General features: G+C 54.2%; 1 protein-coding gene across 4 annotated transcripts; it reads left to right on the forward strand.

Annotated features, from left to right (window-relative positions):
* Window positions 1-7,502: 7,502 nt before the first annotated feature.
* On the forward strand, window positions 7,503-19,751 carry KANK3 (KN motif and ankyrin repeat domains 3). 4 transcript variants are annotated; one of them, XM_032394725.1, is made up of 13 exons: window positions 7,503-7,537; window positions 9,814-9,953; window positions 10,049-10,180; window positions 10,477-10,538; window positions 11,353-12,642; window positions 12,720-12,819; window positions 13,022-13,294; window positions 13,402-13,486; window positions 13,996-14,212; window positions 17,943-18,085; window positions 18,204-18,404; window positions 18,488-18,586; window positions 19,384-19,751. In XM_032394725.1, the coding sequence occupies exons 4-13, from the start codon at window positions 10,505-10,507 to the stop codon at window positions 19,459-19,461; spliced, it is 2,520 nt and encodes an 839-aa protein (XP_032250616.1). In that variant the 5' UTR covers window positions 7,503-7,537; window positions 9,814-9,953; window positions 10,049-10,180; window positions 10,477-10,504; the 3' UTR covers window positions 19,462-19,751. The 4 variants fall into 4 exon arrangements, with proteins under 4 accessions (XP_032250616.1, XP_032250617.1, XP_032250615.1 ...); XM_032394726.1 differs by having other exon boundaries at window positions 10,491-10,538; XM_032394724.1 differs by lacking the exons at window positions 7,503-7,537; window positions 9,814-9,953; window positions 10,049-10,180 and having other exon boundaries at window positions 10,412-10,538.
* The last annotated feature ends 68 nt before the right edge of the window (window positions 19,752-19,819 follow it).

Here is a 19,819-nt window from a genome sequence, read left to right on the forward strand (position 1 = left end):
GGGTGGCTCAGTCGTTAAGCATCTGCCTTCGGCTCAGGTCATGATCCCAGGGTCCTGGAATCGAGCCCCGCATCAGGCTCCCTGCTCAGCGGGAAGCCTGCTTCTCCCTCTCCCACTCCCCCTGCTTGTGTTCCCTCTCTAGCTGTCTCTCTCTCTGTCAAATAAATAAATAAAATCTTTAAAAAAAAAAAATAAACTACAGACTCTGTTCAAATTTTATCAATCGTCCAATAAGAGCCTTTAGAACAATGTTTATTTTCAGCTCTCTGGTCTAATCCAGGATCATGTATTGCATTTGGAGGCCATGCCCCCTGCTTTTCAAATTAATTAATTACTTAATTAATTTTTAGAGAGAGAGAGAGAGTTGGGGGGTGAGGGGCTCAATCTCACGACCCTGAGATCATGACCTGAGCCCAAATCAAGAGTTGAGTGCTTAACTGAGTGAGTCACCCAGGCTCCCCGTTGCCCTTTTAACTTCCTTCACCTGGAACATTCTTTCTCCTTTACCTGTCTTTCGTGACAGTGACATTTTTGAAGATCATAGGCCAGTCATTTTATAGTATGGCCCTGTTTGGGTTTGTCTGACTTTTCCTCATGATTAGATTCGGGTTCTGCATCTTTGGGAAGAATGCTGCCAAGGTGATGATGTGACCTCTGTGCATGATATCAGGAGGCAGGTGATATTCATTTGCCCTTTTACCAGCCATTTTAACTACCTTCGCCTGGGGCAGACCCTATCTGTTTCTCATCTGCAGCCTTACAATTTTCTCCTTTGTAATCAATATGTATCGTATGGACAGATATATTGAAGCTCTGCAAAGATACTGTTTCTCCTCAGACTTGCACCCATTAGTTTCTTGCCTGCATCATTGTCCAGATTGGTTGCTTTAAATTGCTTTAAATAAATACTGAATAAGGACAAAAGGCTGCTTTTAACCTAGGTGTGAAGTGTACGAAATAACACTGCAACACACATTTGTGTAACTTTCAACCAGGCTAAGAAGGAGACACAGCAGAAGGAGAGAAACTCCAGCACCACTTCTGCCTGATGAAAGATACAGATTGTTCAAAGCTCAGGGGTGGGGCAGGAGGGCAGCAGGGAAGCCTGGGGGGATGGGGTCCTGGATTCACTGGACATGGATTCCAGAACTGTTCAGGTGGGGCAGCTAACAGGATGTGGACGGGCTGGATTTGGAGTCTGCAGAGAAGGATGGTGGCTGAGGCTGGGGAGTGGGTGAAAGGAGATACTGTCCTTCCAGACTCCCAACTGGCACCAATCAGCTCTCAGGTTTGGGGGAGTGAGTGTTGAGGGGTAGACACAGCCACTCCGGGGCAGCTGGACAGTCCAGGCTGGGGTGCGGGCTGCTCCGGAGTTCCCAGGAGGCCCTTGATCTGGCAAAGGGGCTGAAAGTGGCTCCCAAAGGGTTCATGTGAGTCTGGAGTGGCCAGGAGCCCCCATCTCTTCTTCTCTGGCTCAAGCCTCAGCTGGACAGGATGGGACAGAGAAGTGTCACATTTTCTACTGGAATGGTGTTAGGAATCTGGAAAAAATAATGCTTAACTTTTTGAGGAACTACCAAATCGTTTTCCAGAGTGGCTGTGTCATATTACCCTCCCACCAGCAATGGATGAGGGTTCCGATTTCTCCACATTCTTGCCAACACTTATTTTGATAATAGCCATCCTAGTGGGCGTGAAGTGCTATCTCATTGTAGTTTTGATTTGCATTTCCCTAATGACTGGTGATGTTGAACATTTTTTCATGTGCTCACACAGCATTGTATTGTATATGGTATTCTCCCCTTTTCCACGGAGCATATGCTCCAAGACCCCCGATGGAGACCTGAAAATGCGGAACGTACTGAATCCTATATGCTATATGTACTGTATTTTCTCTTATGCATATATACATATGCCAAAGTTTAGTTTATAAATTAGGCACAGTAAGAGATTAACAATAATAACAAATAATAAAATAGGACAATTATAACAATATACTCTAATAAAAGTTGTGATGGTGGTCTCTCTCTCTCTGAAAATATCTTAAATTGTACTGTACTCACCCTTCTTTCTGTGATGATGTGAGGTGATAAATTACCTAAGTCATGAGATGAAGTGAGGTGAATGACATCAGCATTGTGATGTAGCGTTAGGCTACTATTGAGCTTCTCACCATACGTTGGGAGGATCATCTGCTTCCTGACCATGGTTGACCGCAGGTAACTAAGACTATGTAAAGCATTGGGGCGCCTGGCTGGCTCAGTAGGTGGAGCATGTGACTCTTGATCTAGGGGTCATGCGTTTGAGCCCCACGTTGGGCATAGAGATTACTTAAAAAAGTAAAATAAAGAAATAAACCTTTTCCTTCTCCTCCTACTACAAAGAAGTCCTTCCCCCCCCCCAAAAAAAACCCATAGAAAGTGAAACCGTGGATGGGAGGGGTGACTACTGTATCTTCTTTGGAGAAATATATATTGAAGTCCTTTGCCCATTTTTGAATTGGATTGTTCATCTTTTGGTTGTTGAGTTGTAGGAATTCTTCATATATTCTGGACATTAATCCCTTATCAGGTATATGGCTTGCAAATATTTTCTCCCATTTTGTGGGTTGTCTTCTCACTCTGTTGATAGTGTCTTATGATATTGTATGATTATATATTGTGATTATTACATATATTATGAACGATATATTAAAACATATGTTATAGAGTATGCACATTATATGTACATGTAAAATATAATATATATCCCCTCCAGCTCTGTTCACTAAAAAGTCTGGACACAATTACCAACCCAGTAATGAACATTCCTAGCGCCCAAACTAATATACCTTCCCACCAAAAGAAACTAGGGTTTCTTGGAGTTTCTATCTGATGCAAGTGAGGGACAGAAGGTGTCTGAGATGAGCCTGGAACATCTGGTCATACGAGAGAGTAAGAGCACTATCAAAGACCACTAGAAACATTTTATTTTATTTTATTTTTTTAAAGATTTTATTTATTTATTTTGAGAGAGAGAGAGCGAGCATGAGCAGAGGGGAGGGGCAGAGGGAGAGGGAGAAGCAGACTCCCCGCTCAGCGGGGAGCTCCATGTGGGATTCGATCCCAGGACCCTGGAATCATGACCCAAGCCGAAGGCAGACGCTTAACCAACTGAGCCACCCAGGTGCACCCATTTGGTTTTATTTTAAAGATTTTATTTATTTATTTGAGAGAGAGAGAGAGAGCACAAGCAGGGAGGAGGGGAGGAAGGGAGAGGGAGAGGGAGAAGCAGGCTCCCAGGCAAGCAGGAAGCCCCACTCTGGACTCAATCCCAGGACCCTGGGATCATGACCCGAACTGAAGACAGACACTTAACCGACTGAGCTACTAGGTGTCCCCGCTAGAGACATTTGAAACAGGTCCCAACCTGCAAAGGCTCCCACTGGCCAGGTGGGCCCATCAGTGAGGATAACTACAATGGACTGAAACATGATGTGTTTAAATCCATAAACTTGTGATGATTTTTTTATTTTTATTTTTTTCCTTCTCTAAGTTTTTATTTAAATTCAAGTTAGTTAATACATAGAGTAGTATTGGTTTCCGGAGAATTTAGTGACTCATCACTATATAACACCCAGTGCTCATCATAACAAGTGCCCTCCTTAATGCCCATCACCCCTCTAGCCCATCTCCCACCCACCACCCCTCCAGCAACCCTCAGTTTGTTCTTTATTATTAAGGGTCTCTCATGGTTTGCCTCTCTCTCTGTTTTTATCTTGTTTTATTTTTCCTTCCCTTCCTCTATGTTCATCTGTTTTGTATAAGGACTTTTTAAATTATTATTATTATTTTTTTTAAGATTTTATTTATTTATTTGACAGAGAGATAACTAGCGAGAGAGGGAACACAAGCAGGGGGAATGGGAGAGGGAGAAGCAGGCTTCCTGCGGAGCAGGGAGCCCCACGCGGGGCTTGATCCCAGGACCCTGGGATCATGACCCGAGCCGAAGGCTGACGCCTAACAACTGAGCCACCCAGGCGCCCCTATAATGACTTTTTTTAAATAAAGATTTTATTTTTATTTATTTATTTTTTTTAAAGCGTTTATTTATTTATTCATGAGAGACAGAGAGAGAGAGAAGCAGAGGGAGAAGCAGGCTCCCAAGGAGCAAGGAGCCCGATGCGGGGCTCGATCCCAGGACCCTGGGATCATGACCTGAGCCGAAGGCAGACGCTCAACCATCTGAGCCACCGAGGCGCCCAAGATTTTATTTTTAAAGTAATCTCTACACTCAACGTGGGGCTTGAATTTACAACCCCAAGATCAAGAGTTGCACACTCCACCGACCTAGCCAGCCAGGCGCCCCCATAATGACATCTTTATTTATTTATTTTTTAAAAGATTTTATTTATTCATTTGAGACACAGAGATACAGAGAGAGAGAGAGAGAGAGCATGAACGGGGGAGAGGGAGAAGCAGGCTCCCCGCTGAGCCAGGAGCCCGATGCGGGGCTCGATCCCAGGACCCTGGGATCATGACCTGAGCCGAAGACAGACACTTAACCATCTGAGCCACCCAGGCGCCCCATAATGACTTCTTTAAAAAGCCTAATTCATCACCTTCAGAGGACGATGGGGAATGAATTCATTATTTTGAAGAGTGGTATATGAAGGGAAAAAAATCAAGCACTTGTCTTGCCTTTCTTATATGAATGCTCCACTGGGTAGCCAAATGGGATGCAAGGAGAAGCATCTGGCAGGGGAAGAATTCTAGATTATTAGTGAGGAAGAAAGGCTAGGAGGACATCACTGTGTTGCCGCCCCAGAGAACCGCTGGATCAATGGCTGCTAGCCCCATGCCGGAGAGACAACTAAAGTGTGGGGCTTTGGTGGAAGACCCTAGCACACCCTGAAGTTGTGCCAGAGGAGAAAGCTTGAGTCTGACCCCAGGTCCAGACCCAACTGCCAATTTGCAGGGAATGTGGAGGACAGAGGAACACAAGTGTGGGATCAGCAATACCTGGGCCGTGGGAAATGCTCCAGGACAAACAGCCTGAGTTGAGCAATTGATTTATCGTAAGGGAAGGAATGGAGGGGTGGGGGGGGACACGACACTGTGAATTAAAAGAGACTTAAAAGACATATCATTTCCTTTTTGGATGTGCAAGACTAAACTACAGTGTCTGCAGACCCCTACTTGGGTGACAGGCTATTCAGAAACACAAAGCAGGGATTATTACAAAAGTCACAACGTTGGGGGCACCTGGGTGGCTCAGTCATTAAGCATCTGCCTTCGGCTCAGGTCATGATCCCGGGGTCCTGGGATCGAGCCCCACATCGGGCTCCCTGCTCAGCGGGAAGCCTGCTTCTCCCTCTCCCACTCCTCCTGCTTGTGTTCCCTCTCTGTCAAATAAATAAGTAAAATCTTTTTTCTTTTTTAAGATTTTATTTATTTATTTGACAGAGACACAGTGAGAGAGGGAACACAAGCAGGGGGAGTGGGAGAGGGAGAAGCAGGCTTCCCGCCGAGCAGGGAGCCCGATGTGGGGCTCGATCCCAGGACCCCGGGATCATGACCTGAGCCGAAGGCAGACGCTTAACGACTGAGCCACCCAGGCGCCCCCCTTTTTTTTTAAAGTCACAACACTGGTTACTTTGTGGAGTGAGGAGTCACTGGGATTGGGATGTGGGGCATGGAGGGACTTCTGGGGTCGCTGGTGACACGCTACGTTTTGACCTGGGTGGGGGTTATCATGATGCTCACCTTCAAGCTGGGTTTCTCAAACTCAGCACTCTGGACATTCAGGCCAGATAATTCTTGGTTGGGGTGGGGGGGGGTGTGCCCTGCGTATTGCAGGATGTTTGGCAACATCCCTGGCCCCCACCCACTAGATGACAATAACAGCTCTCCCCCACCCCATCATGACAATCCAAAAATGTCTCCCAGATATTGTTGGATGTCTCCTAAGAACAAAATCGCCCCTGGTTGGGAATGCCCTCTTCAGTACTTCCAAAAGCTATGCATTTGGTTCATGTGGGTTCCTGGATCTGACTCTGTGTGTGTATGTATTTTATTTTACAATAAAAACTACTTTTAAATTTCCAGTGGAGTTTTCATGGGAAACTCAACTGACATCGGCAGGAAAAAAAAAAAGAAAGACAATGGAAATAGTCCAGGAATTTTGTAAAAAGAGGAGTATCAGATATTGAGCCATACCCTAAAGCTGTAGTAGTTAAAGCAGACTGGCACTGGGACAAACAAGACAGATGAATCTAGAAATACAATAAGCTCCCCATCTATGGAGCTTTGTACTTCTCCTTTGTATGTGCAGTTTATCCCATTTGGAGCACAATTCTGTAAGTGTCACCAGTACTGGCTGCCTCCCTGGATCGTGAAATTCAAGGATCAGTCCCTCCCTTTCCCTCCCATCCCATCCTGTCACCCCCTTACCATAAACCTTACCTTGAAAGTCTATCTCTGCCTCTCAGCTTTGTGGCCCAGGATGGCAGGAACTGTGACCCCTCAGGGACCTGCACAGTGCCTGGTGTATATTAGGTGCTCAATAAATGCTAAATGAATCAGGAGATGGGTTAAAGAATTCAATCTAATTTAAAATCATTCAACAGGGGCGTCTGGCTGGCTCAGTCAGTAGAACATGCAACTCTTGATCTCAAGTTCGTGAGTTCAAGCCCCACACTGGGCAGGGAGCCTACTTAAAAAAATTTTTTTTAATACTAAAAAAAAAAATCATTCAACAAACATTTATTAAGCACCTACTGTGTGCCAGGAACCCTGGATGAAGCGGTGACCAAAATCAATCAGTTCCCTGTCCTATGGTGCTGACACTTTAGAGGGGGAGACAGATGGCAAGCAAGTAAACAAATAAATGTCAGAGATTCTTTTTGTTTCAGATAATGAAAGTAGCTATCAAGTTAATAAAACAGAGCAAGGGAAAAGACAGAAACTGGAGAGGGACCACATTAAGCCTTTAGGGGTGGGAACACACAGGTTGAGCCCTCCAGAATAGAAAGTGCCCATGTGAACATGTGCAGGGAAGAACAGTTCAGGAAGATGGAACAGCTTGTGCAAAGATCCTGTGGTAGGAAAGAGCCAGGGTCCTGGTACCTCACCCAGACACTGGGACTTGAGCATCAGTCCTTCTAGCTTCCACACGAAGGATCTTCCAAACACACAAATCCCATCGGGTTAGTCTCTTGCTGTCTTCCCACGGCTCCCTAGCGCCCAGTGGATCAAATCCAAGCTCCTTAGTCCTGCGCTGGGCGGCACTTGGCCGTCCCCCCCACGCCCCCGCCCCCTACCTACCCTTCTCTGCCAGTAGGCGCACGGGGACAGTCACTTCAGGCCCCGCCCACAGCCCCGCCCCACACTCGGGCCCGGGCCAGCACCGCCCACCCCGTCACCATTGGACAGCTCGGAGAGCAGCGGGTGCTGGTTGGCTGGCGTGGCCATCAGTTAGGGTCGAGGCCTTGATAACCCGTCCCCGAGCTTCGAGGGGGCGGGCTCGGGTGCGGGCGCGGCGGGGGCTGCGGCTTCAGGTAATGCGCCAGTTTTCGGGGCCACCGATGGGGGTTCTGGGGGGCATTAGGGGACGTACCGGGAAGGGGTACTGCGCCTCCTGCGGGCTCAGTGCCCTGCGATGGGGCGGGCTTCGTGTCCTCTGGCTGGGACCCCTCCCACACTGGGAGCCCCAGGTGGGCAGCGAGCAGAGCTGGGGACTCTGGATTCGTGAGATCGCCCTTCACCCGCCCTTAGGAGCCAAGTGGGCGGCTTGTTCGCCCCCTAGCGCCCCAACCGACTCCGGGACTTTCCCAGCGTCGCTCCTGGAGAGCTTGGGGACCTGGTTCCAGCCCCTCATTCTGGACCTGGGTGTGGGGGGTGATACGGAAACGGTGTTGGGGGGAGGGACGGACGGCCCCCGGGCCAGCAGACAATGGGTAGCGGATGGAACCGCCCGGCGGCGTTTCCTGCAGGAAACTGCTCTGTCTCTACGAGGCCCTCCCGGGGGTGGGTGGGTGGGTGGGTGTGTGTGTGTGTGTTGGGGGTGGGAGGTACATGAGTATCTCCCCCTCCCACCATCATCAGCCTCCACCCCCACGTCAGGGGTCTGAGAATCCCGCCCCAACTGTAGGGGGTGCTACCATTCGGGGCCTCAAGCCGGGAAGAAACCCCTATCCCCAGGACTGGGATCCGCACTACCCGCCGAGTCCCCCACCCTTCGGGTTTCCTGATCACAACTCCGAGTCCCGAAATAGACCCTGGGGCGGGAGTGGGGGCGTATGGCGTCGGCTCTGACGGCCTAATGAGGGGGTCTCAGGCAGAGGATCCGATCTAGCTGACATCTCCCGCAGGGAGCAGAGAAGAGGGGAGGGCAGCCGCGCCCCCATTCTGGTGAGGCTGCAGACCCTGGAGCCGCCGCGGTGTGGGCCTGCTTCTTCCCCCATTAGGGAAACACGCAGGGATAGGTAGGGATGCAGGCAGGGAGGGATGAACCCCCTCCGGCTCTCTGCCCCTGCCCTGGAGGGGAGGGCTGCTTCTAGAAGGCCATCAAGTGGGTGGCCAATGCAGAAACACTGGCAAAACTGCCTGAGTTAAAATCCTGCCGCTGCCTATGTGTGACCTCGGACGAGCCACTTAATCTCTCTGTGTCTCAGTTTCTCCATCTGTGCAAGTGGGGTAAAGGATAATGATAAGAAAACTTCCCTCAGAGGGTTTAGCTAGGATTTTTTCTCTTTTTAAGTCAATAGCCATAAATTGCTTATAGTAGAGGGTGACCCATAGTAAATGGCAAAAGTATTGTTGTTGTTGTTATTACTTAGCCCAGCGCCTGGCCCAGCTGCTCTAGCTGATTAGGGTCTTAGGGATGGCCCACCGCTGTTTTTTTTTTTGTTTTTTTTTAAGTTCCCAGGGCCTCAAATTTGGGTGTGACCAGGTCACCAGAGGAGGGGGCTGAGCCCACTGAGTCACACCGCTGGCTGTGGGACCCAGACCCCTACGTGTCCCTGCTCACTATATCCCAGGGCCCAGACCCCTAAGTCAGCCCAGGTTTTTTTCCAGGACACAACTCTTCCCTGGCAGTTTCCTGAAAACAAGTTGTGTGGCTGCCCTGCTGGCCTGCCCCTCTCAGCCGGTGTGAGGGGGCAGGAAACAGCTGCTTCAGGACTGGAAGGGGCCCTGTCTGCCTTGGGGTGGGGTGAGGGAGGTTTTAGGGGCATAGGTCGGGAGTGGCAGAGTCCCCCAAGCAGTGGAGCAGGGGGTATTCAATGGCTGGTGAGTGTTAGCCACAGAGGTGGTCATCAGGAGTGCGGGAGGCTGGAGGGGGGTGATGACAAAGGTTGCCAGGTGGCTGGCACATTGAGCACGGGGTCAGGGAGAGGACAGATGGGTCCGGCAGGCACCTGATGGTGAGGCTGGGTGGGCAAGGGGTCCCTGGAAGATGGGCAGAGCCCAATCTGAGGGCATTTCCCACAGACAGCTGACCTATTTGCTCTGTGCCTCGGTTTCGCCATCTGGAAGATGTGAATGATAATACCTACCTTGCAGGACTGTATGGGGGTTGCATTTAATCAGGCGGAGCATACAGTAGGCACTCAAGACAAGCTGCTTTCCCCTCCTCGAAGGTTTTTCATGTGGGCTCTTCAAAGCCCCATCTTTCCTACCCTGTGCTTTCTGATTGTCCTTGTTAATTATCACATGAGATGTGGCCCAGTCTCCCTCAGTTTCTTAGAGCCTCCGTCATGTTTCCTGAAGAGTCCTCCCAGCCCCACGTATAGCCACAGCTCTGACAACCTGGGTACTTATGGTTCCATTACAGACTCTTACAAGCCAGGAGCAGAACACCGTGGCACTCCACTAGAGACATCCTAGGGAGATCGGTATCCATTGAGTTGCATCCTTGGTGCATCTGGCCCACAACCTCTCCATCATTCCCATGAGGCTCTCACAAGTGACTTGGTAAAAACTCAGATGCACAATTATATTTTGTTTGCATTTCTCTAAGGAGAAAAGAATTCAAATGATCCTATGTTTGTTCTTTTTTTAATATGCAGAATCTGACCAGATGATTTTCTCATGAGCCCATGAAGGGCTTCCAACTCTCACCTTCTTCTTCTGAAAGTTCACACCTCATCCCTTTGAGCATCAATTTCTAATTTTGCCCTGGGACTGACACAACTCGGCAGGTCTGGAATGACCCTTCCCTGCCCCCACACCCAGTTACTCATGTTCTCTGATCACTCTCCTCCCTTATCCTCTTGATGCCCTTCCTGCCCCCTCCTCCCCAGCAGGCTGAGGCCTGGACGTGGAGATGCCCACATTCATTCATTCCAAAGTTTCAAGGCCTCTTGAGGGAGCAGGGAGGACAGGACATATGTGTGTGGGAGGGTGGGTGGGAGTCTGTTTACTTACTTAGAGTCCAGGTTGACTCTAAAGGGATGGGGCCAGCTCCATCCTCAACCCCTCTGGGGACATTTTCCAGAGTGTGTCTTGCAGCTACTTCAGAAAACATGGCCAAGTTTGCCCTGAATCAGAACCTGCCCGGTGAGTGTGCAAAGTGGGATACATGTGTGTGCATGGATTGATACTTGGTGCCCATGTATAGGCACAGCCCTGTGGTTCCCACCTGTGCATGTGGCTAGAGAGCCCTTTCTAAAGGTCCATTGGATAATGTCACAGCCCTGCTTCAACCCTGCTTATGGTGCCCTATCACACGTGTAATATAATCCCAACTCCTCATTGCGGCCCAGGGAGGCCCCCCACGATCTGGTCCCAACCCACCTCTTCTACTCCTCTCCCTTCTTTCACTCTGTTTCGGGCACCCTTACCTCCACCTCACTGTTAACTCCTGCCCACCCTGCTCACTATATCCCAGGGCCTTTGCTCTGTTTTCCTTCAGGAACCTTCTGTCCCCAACTGTCATTTCAGTGCTTGACTTTTAAGTCCCTTCCACAGGAAACCTGCCCTGACAACTAGAGCCAAACTCACACACCTTCTCCAGTTATTCTGTATTTCATCTGTTATTATTATTAGCCCTAAGCATCATTTGGAATGATCATGTTTATTTATCTCCTATAAGAGGACAGGGGTTTGCCTGTCTTGTTCACTGATGTGTCCCCAGCGCCTAGAAAAGTGCTTGGCACATAGTAGGTGGGTGGGATTGCTTGACTGTTTGGTGCAGACAGGCATTTGGTCCTCTGGCATGCATGTGCGCAATGGCATGTGTACAGGGTTTGCTGCAGGGGGAGGCCTGCAGGACTGTCTCGCGGCGGTGGGGGACGAGCTCTATCTGTCCAGTTTCTCCCGGGTCGTCCCCCTCCCCCAGCCTGACGCCCATAACACCCCATCATGCCTGCAGACCTGGGCGGCCCTCGCCTGGGCCCCGGCCCCACCGCGGGCGCCCGCAGCCCGAGCTCGCCCTACTCAGTGGAGACGCCGTACGGCTTCCACCTGGACCTGGACTTCCTCAAGTACGTGGAGGAGCTGGAGCGCGGCCCCGCCCCCCGCCGCGCCCCGGGCCCCCCGCCCCCGCGCCGCCCCCGTGTACCCCGGGCGGGCCTCGCTGGCGCGCGAAGCCCAGGCGCCTGGACCTCCAGCGAATCCCTGGCCAGTGACGATGGGGGAGCGTCGGGCGCACTCTCCCCGGGCGCGCCCTCGGGGCTCCTGCTGCCGCCGCTGTCGCCGTGCGTGCCCGTCCGTAACCCGCGCGTCGAGCACACGCTCCTGGAAACCAGCCGGCGGCTGGAGCTGGCGCAGGCGCAGGCGCACGAGCGCGGGCCCAGCCCCGCCCGCGCCGTCCCGCGCAGCCCGCGGGGATCTGGCCGCAGCAGCCCCGCCCCCAGCCCCGCCTCCAACCCCGCCCCCGCCTCTCCCGGTCCCGCGCAATTGCAGCTGGTGCGCGAGCAGATGGCCGCGGCTCTGCGGCGCCTGCGCGAGCTCGAGGACCAGGCGCGCGCGCTGCCCGAACTGCAGGAGCAGGTGCGCGCCCTGCGTGCGGAGAAGGCGCGGCTGTTGGCTGGACGCTGGCAGCCGGAGCCCGACGGGGAGGCCGAGGCGCGCCCCGACAAGCTAGCCCAGCTGCGGCGCCTCACCGAGCGCCTCGCCACCTCCGAGCGCGGCGTTCGCTCCAGGGCCAGTCCCTGGGCCGATGGCCCCGACGGGCCGGCTTCTAGGCGCAGTGAGGGCGCACTCGAGGTCCCCGACGGGGCGCCGCAGACGCGGGAGGCTGGCGTCCAGGCGGTGCCCGAGACCCAAGACGCTAGGGCGCAGGCGGTGCCGGAGACCCGGGAGGCCAGCGTAGACGCGGCCCCCGAGACCCTCGAGTCGGACGCGTGGGTGACCGAGGCGCTGCTGGGGTTGCCCGAGGCCGCCGAGCGCGAGCTGGAGCTGCTCCGCGCCAGCCTGGAGCACCAGCGCGGGGTGAGCGAGCTCCTGCGCGGCCGGCTGCGCCAGCTGGAGGAGGCCCGCGAGGCTGCCGAGGAGGAGGCAGCTGCGGCGGCCCAGCCCCAGCCGCGCGAGGCTGCCACCCAGACCCCGTGGGGTTGTGCCGCGAAGGCCACACAGACCGAGACCCTCGCCGAGGCCCGTAGCCTGAGTCAGGAGAACCCGTCGGGACCCACGGATGGGGACAGAGCCGTGGCCCCTGCGGGTGAGTCTCAACCCCTGCCTAAGCCCTGGCTTGATGGCTTCTGGACTCGAACTCAGTACCCTCATCTGACCCGCCAGGCATCCTCAAATCCATCATGAAGAGGAGAGATGGTACACCTGGCGCCCAGCCCAGTCCAGGACCCAAGAGCCTGCAGTTTGTTGGGGTCCTCAACGGAGAGTGAGCACTTTACCCCTCCCCATGGCAGCATCTGCAGGGACATAGACTGGGGTTTGAATCCTGGCTCTGCCCCTGACGCGCAGTGTGGTCTTGGAAAGCCTATTTCTTCTTCTGTAAAGTGGGGACACACACTCCCACCTCGCAGGACGCAAGAATGAGCCCACAGGGGAGGCTCAGCGGCCGCCTCCCACCCTGCCCCCAGGTACGAGAGCTCATCCAGCGAGGACGACAGCGACAGTGACAGCGACAGCAGCAGCGAGGATGGTGCTCCTGAGCCTCCAAGGAGCAGCTCGTCCGGGTATGACAGCGGCAGGGATGTCGGGGACGACAGTGGCAAGGATGCCCTGGACCCCGAGCCTGAACCGGAGCCCGAGCCCGAACCCGAACCCGAGCCCGAGCCCGAGCCCGAGCCCGAGCCCCAGCCGGAGCCCCAGCCGGAGCCAGAGGCGGAACCTCAGCCTCGTGCGCAGGGGAGGTGAGCGGCGTTAGGGACACGGAGTGGGGACGGGGGCTTTCTTTCCTGTCCTGCGCGCACCCCCTCCCCCCCAGAGCCTCCTGAGCCTCTCCCGGCCACCTTGATAGGTGCGAGCTGAGCCCGCGTTTGAAGGAGGCGTGCGCAGCGCTGCAGCGGCAGCTGAGCCGGCCCCGCGGAATCGCCCGCGATGGCGTGAGTGCCAGCGAGAGCCCTTCACACATGGAGTCGCGGGCCCCATCGGGGACCTCCCCTGACGCCCTCTAGGGGAAGCCCATCGGATTTCGTAGAGTTGGGGGGGGGGGGCGGTCTCAAGTTCCACCCCTTGGCGCTTAGACCTCCACTGATCTCAGGCTCTCCAAAGGGATCTCCGCCCAGGGATAGCGCTGAAGTTTTCCCTGTTTCCCCCAAAAGGGTGCGCCCCAAGCCCCAGGCCCACCCCCATACTCCGCAAAGGCAAGCGCTCACCGCCTTCCTCCACTCTGGGTTCTCCCACAGGCTCTTTCCCAGAGGGGAGGACCCCCGCTGGCTTGAGCCTGAGACCCGCACTGGCTGTACTCTCTCCTGCAAAAGGGTGCGGCCCACGGACCCCCTCAGACAAGCAGCGACCATCCTGCCCCGCCTCGATTCCTAGCCCCGCCCCCACGCCCTCCCTGCCACCGCAATCCGGACCATCTCTGACGTCTTTCCTCCGGTCCCGGCAGGGCGCGGCGCGCCTAGTGGCCCAGGAGTGGTTTCGAGTGTCCAGCCAGCGGCGCTCTCAGGCGGAGCCCGTGGCTGGGGTCCTGGGAGCGGTGGCGCGCCTGGGACCCGAGCTCCTGGCGCACGTGGTGAACCTGGTAGATGGCAACGGGAACACAGCCCTGCACTACACCGTGTCCCACGGGAACCTGACCATCTCGAGCTTGCTGCTGGATACCGGTCAGCACCTTCCTCCAGGGTCAGAGGATCCTGGTGTCCTGGGGAGATTGTCAAGGGCCTTTAGACCTCTCCACTTTGAGCTCTACCCTGACACCTGCCTCTCACTTTGCAGGGTGCCAGAATACCCGGTTTTGAAGTTAGGTAGACCTAAATTTAGAGGACTTAACTTAGTGTCACCAGCCTTAGCTTCCTCATCTGGGAAATGGGATGCACCACCATCCTCCCTGGGCAGCTGTAATAACAGGTGTAGAATAGCGCCAGGCACGCAGGAGGAGGCCAGTCGCTGGTCACCATGCATTCTGTTGCTGAATCTCCAGTCCTGATGCTCACCTCAGTCCTGGGCCCCAATACCCAGCCACCTGCCTCTCCCACTGGTCAGGGTTCTGACCACCCTCCCAGGCTGGGCCACTGTGTCCTGTCCTCCACCCCCACATCCTGCATTGACTCCATTTTACACATTTCTATCCCCTGCCACTTGCTTGCTCATTTCCTGCCCCAACTTTCCCCCTCTGGAGCTGAGATACACACACCCAGGTGTCCCTGAGCCCACAGACATGTATTAAAAACCTACTAGATACTAGTATGGTGCTGGGGTGGGGGTGGGCCACCCACATACAGCTACTTTCCCCATGGGACTCACAGCAGAGGGGACAGTGCAATAGACAAACTGCCCACCAAGAGCCCTCCTGGGTGTCATCCTTCAGGTCCAGTATCTGCTGGGGCCTGCCCTTGGAGGCTTCTCACTCTCACTGCAGGCCAAGGCAGGTCCCACTGTTCCCTCCCTGACCCCACTGCCCCCAAACACACAGGTCTGTCCCATCCCTGAAGATCTTGGTGACCTGCTGGACCAGGAGCTCAAGCTTGGGAGGAGGGGACAATGCATGATTCAAGGCATCTGCCTTAAAGGGGACTGGGGACTGGGACAGGCAGCCATGGCGGTCAGTCACAAGAAGCTCAAGCCTTCATGGACACCTTTTATTCCTTGCATTCAACCCCCCACCCCACCCCCCAGGCTCCAACTCCCCAGACCTTGCCCTGGGCATTCTAGTTCTCACATCGATCATTCCCTCTGCCCCTGTCTGCTTGCTGCCATGTCCCTCCCCTCCCCCAGGGCCCTGAGACCTTAATGTACTCCCCAGATAGGGGCTGTTTCCTTTCACCTCCCTGGCACGCAGGGGCTGGACGCGACTGTGTATCCTTGCCCCTCATCTCCACCTCCAGAACTTTTCCCCTTCCTCCCTCAGCCCTACCTTGGAGCCTCTTATTGATTAGACCCCTATTCCCTCCACCACCTCTTCTGGCTTCTCCCTCCAAAGTGAGATCACTCTTCCCTCCCGGGGCCAGCTCTCCTTCTTTGCACATGAACCCTCACCAGTTTCAGTATCCTCATGGAGCATCACTCTTACCTCCAGGCTTCTCAGTTCCTTGACCCCCCTCCTCCCATCACCTTGGCCTCTGCCCTACATCAGCCTTACACTTTTTTTTTTTTTTTAAGATTTTATTTATTTGACAGAAAGAGACACAGCGAGAGAGGGAACACAAGCAGGGGGAGCGGGTAAGGGAAAAGCAGGCTTCCCGCTGAGCAGGGAGCCCCATGCGGGGCTTGGTCAAGACCCGAGCGGAAGGCAGACGCCCAATGACTGAGCCACCCAGGTGCCCCCAGCCTTACACTTGTAAAGTCACCCCAAGATCTTGATGTCACTGTAACCATGCCCCCTCCACAGTCTCGTCTCTTCTCTCACCTCTCAACATTTCGGCTCTCCAGTTGCCTGGCCCTAACAACCCTTGGCCCTCACAGGACCATTGTCTGTTGCTCCCCCTGCCTCCATTTTACTGCCCACCCCCCAGTCCCCTTGCTTCCTTGTTCACCCTCTGTCATTAACTACTCGTTTATGTCCCCTTTCAAACTCCTCCCCACGGCCCTCCTCCACCTCACCCTACTTGCGCGGCAGGCCCCAGCACGAACACAGTGATGGTTGAATGAATGAGCAAGCTCGCATGAGGGTATGGCTGTGAGCCTGTGCCTTGTGGGGAGAGGGGGAGTGGAGATGGACAATTATCAAGTAAAAACATTAAACAATTACAAATCGGGATAAGGGCAACAACAAAACATAACTAGGTGAGGAAATCAAGTGAGGTGATCCTTTGGCTTAGGAAGGCCTCGGGGGAGGGGAAAGGAGAGGGTAGGGGCAGATGGGGGGTGTCTTGGCTAGCCTGCAGAGACCCGACTCTGGTTACTCCTGTGTGCCTCTCCCCACCCAGCACACTCCACCAGTGTCACAGAAGCTTGTGGAAGCAGTGAGCACCTAGAGGGCAGGCCACACAACTAGGAAACCCGCCCTCTTCCTTTAGATACTCCTTAACCCTTTTTCTCCCCAGTCCATTGCCTGAGTCCCTCTCTATAGGGCATCCACTCCATGACCCTGATCCAAGCGCCCCTCCCCAAGCTTTTGTAGCCTCGTGGAACTTTCCAAACAGTGGGGGACAACAGCATCAGTCACTTTGGTAACTGGGCCCAGAGTAGGTGCTGTGAGGGACAGGCAACAGCCAGTAACCACGGTGCTCCTTTCCTTGAGCTGCTGTAACAAAGTAGCACAATGTGGGTGGCTTAAGAAAATGGAAATTCATTTTCTTGTAGCTCAGGAGGCCAAAATCCAGGTTGGCAGGCCTGGTTCCTTCTTAGGAGTTCAGAGCAAAGCAATCCGCTCCATGCCTTTCTCCTAGCTTCTGGTGGTTGCCTGCAATCTTTAGCATCCTGTAGCTGATGGCAGCTTCTCTTCTCTGCCTTTGTCTTCACCTGGTCTTCTGCCTGTCTCTGTCTCTTCTAAGGACACCAGCCACACGGGATAGGGCCTACCATAATGACCTCACCTTAACTTGATTACATTTGCAAAGACCCTATTTCCAATTAAGGTCACGTTCATAGGTACAAGGTAGGTAGGACTTTGTATCTTTTGGGGGGGGACACAACTCAATTTGTAACACAGGCTTGGAGGAGAAAGGGTTCCAGAGGAAGGGACAAAAGTTAGGTAACAGCCTCAGAAGCCATGGTGGACAATGGCCTGTATTCCAGGAGAAATGGGGAGATGTGGGAGGGTTTTAAATAGGTGGCTGGGCCAAATTTCTCTTGATCTGCTGCATGGAGATGAGTGGATTTGGACACCAGAGTGGACCAGTTGACATAGCTTTGTTTGTTTGTTTTTGGGGAGGGGGCGGGGACAGAGGCAGAGGGAGAATCTTAAGCAAGTTCCACTCCCAGCGCAGAGCCTAACATGGGGCTTGATCTCACGACCTGAGCCAAAAATCAAAGTTGGACGCTTAACTGACTGAGCCACCCAGGTGCCCCAAGTTGACCTAGTTCTCTGGGAGGTGGGGGGCCAATAATTGTGGCTTCGTGGGTGATAGCCACAAAAATAGGAACATCGGTTTATTGAGGTTGTACTATGTGGCAGGTTTTGTTCTAGGTACTGGGGGATACAACAGAAAACCAAACCAAGTCTCTGAACCAGCTTGCAATAAGCAGACTTGAGCAGAACCCTGAAGGGGAGGGAGCCACGTGGCTCTTGGCTGGGAGCACCTTGGAGGCAGAGGAAACAGTGAATTCATGATCCAGTTATCATCCCCATTACATTGATGGCAAACCTGAGCTGTGGGGGGAGAAGTAAACCAGGCTGGGCTGAGGGTGTCAGCTTCTTGGTTGACTGACTACCCCCCACCCCCACTCTCCCAGGGGTCTGCGAGGTTGACCGTCAGAATCGGGCTGGCTACTCAGCCCTCATGCTGGCTGCACTCACCTCTGTGGGGCGAGAAGAGGACATGGCCGTGGTTCAGAGACTCTTCCATATGGGCAACGTTAACGCCAAGGCCAGCCAGGTGCGTGGACATTTCTTCCCTGGGTCCCGGTCTGCTAGAGTCACTTCTACTTTGGGTTTGTCTCTGACCTCCCTTTCTCCAGAGCCCTCCCCAGCCCTGTCCCCTTCTTCCTCCCCAGACAGGACAGACGGCCCTCATGCTGGCCATCAGCCATGGCCGCCAGGACATGGTGGCGGCCCTGCTGGCATGTGGGGCAGATGTAAATGCCCAGGATGTGGATGGGGCCACAGCGCTGATGTGTGCCAGCGAGTATGGGCGCCTGGACACGGTCCGGCTGCTGCTGGCCCAACCAGGCTGCGACCCGGCCCTCCTGGACAATGTGAGCCGCCATGGGGTTGACGTGGGGATGGCAGGGTACCCATGCCTTGGTCCAGGGACCTGACTGTCCCCATTGTCCCTCAGGAGGGCACCAGTGCCCTGGCCATTGCCTTGGAGGCTGAGCAGGACGAGGTGGCCGCTCTGCTGCATGCCCACCTGAGCTCGGGCCAGCCTGACCCCCCTGTGAGTGCAGCCCCTAGCCCGGGGAAACCAAGCCTCCCAGCTGCACGATGGGTTCAAAGAGGATACCAAGTGTGCCCCGGGAAGGAGGCCTCCCTTTCTGCTCCCCTGGGGAATCAGCCAGGATTGGGAACCTGGGTTTGAAACTCTTGCACGTGGCTGGGATCTGATGTTCGCCCTGCAAAATACCCATGAGACACACCTCCACGTTACATGAGCCCGAGGTCTCCAGAGGGGAAGTGCCCTAAGATCAGACTAGAGCTGTTAGACCTAGCTCAGACCTTCCCTGTCAGTGGACTCCCGCTACTGCCTCCAAGAGGCTTCCACCAAAGAATAAGGGACCCTCCAGAATTAGGGAGGGGAAGTGGGGTGCAGGCTCCCTGCAAGCCAGAGTTTGCCAGAAGCAGGGAGGAAGGAGGGAGGGCCAAGCCAGAAGTAGAATACTCAGTTTACCTCCAAGTGAGAAAGGCTTATTCTCTTTTATAAAACAAGTGCCAGGCTGTTCTCAGTACTACTTAATTAAACTCATCCAATCAGCCTGCCATCCTGCACTCCCCTGTAGAGATGTGGGGAAGGAGAGCTGGAGGTGCCTCTTCCAGGTCAGATGGAGGCAGAGGCGGATTCAAAACCAGGCAGCCTGGCTCCACTGTAAAAGGTGGAGTTCCTCCTTAAGTGTGATCACAGGGTAGAGGGACAGAACCTCCATCAGGTCAAGTATCCCTGAGTGAAGGGACTGAAAGAAACCCTAGCATCCTGCCCATGGGTGACTGACAGGACCCCTCCCCCACCTCTCTCCCTAGTCAGCCCTTCAGCCCCCCACAGCTGTGCCTGGTGAAGGAGAATGCAGTGACCACAGAGAAGACCCCCAGCCTCAGTGAGCAGCCTGGCACCCTGGACCTGGATTGGGAGAGTCTGTTCCGTCCTCCACCCCAGCCTCTGGGGCACAGCAGGGGCCAGGGTTTGCTATCCAGATGCTAGCCCTGGGCCAAGAGAAAGGCTTGGATGGCTCAGTGTTCAGGAGAGGCTCACCTTGGACCAGCAGGGTGAGGAAGGGGCTGAAAAGTGACAAGGTCCCTGAGTCCACCCAATTCCAGAATAAAACATTACTAACTCAACTTGTGTCTTGTTTTGGGGACACATACACATAGCTCCCCCTCCCCCCAAGTCACTGGAGGACAAAGGGTGGGAGGGGCTCCCTCTGGAAGATTTTATAAGCCTAGTGACAGCGAGACAAGA

This window comes from Phoca vitulina, unplaced genomic scaffold, assembly GCF_004348235.1.
Source record: "Phoca vitulina isolate PV1807 unplaced genomic scaffold, GSC_HSeal_1.0 scaffold81, whole genome shotgun sequence".
Taxonomy (NCBI): Eukaryota; Metazoa; Chordata; class Mammalia; order Carnivora; family Phocidae; genus Phoca; species Phoca vitulina.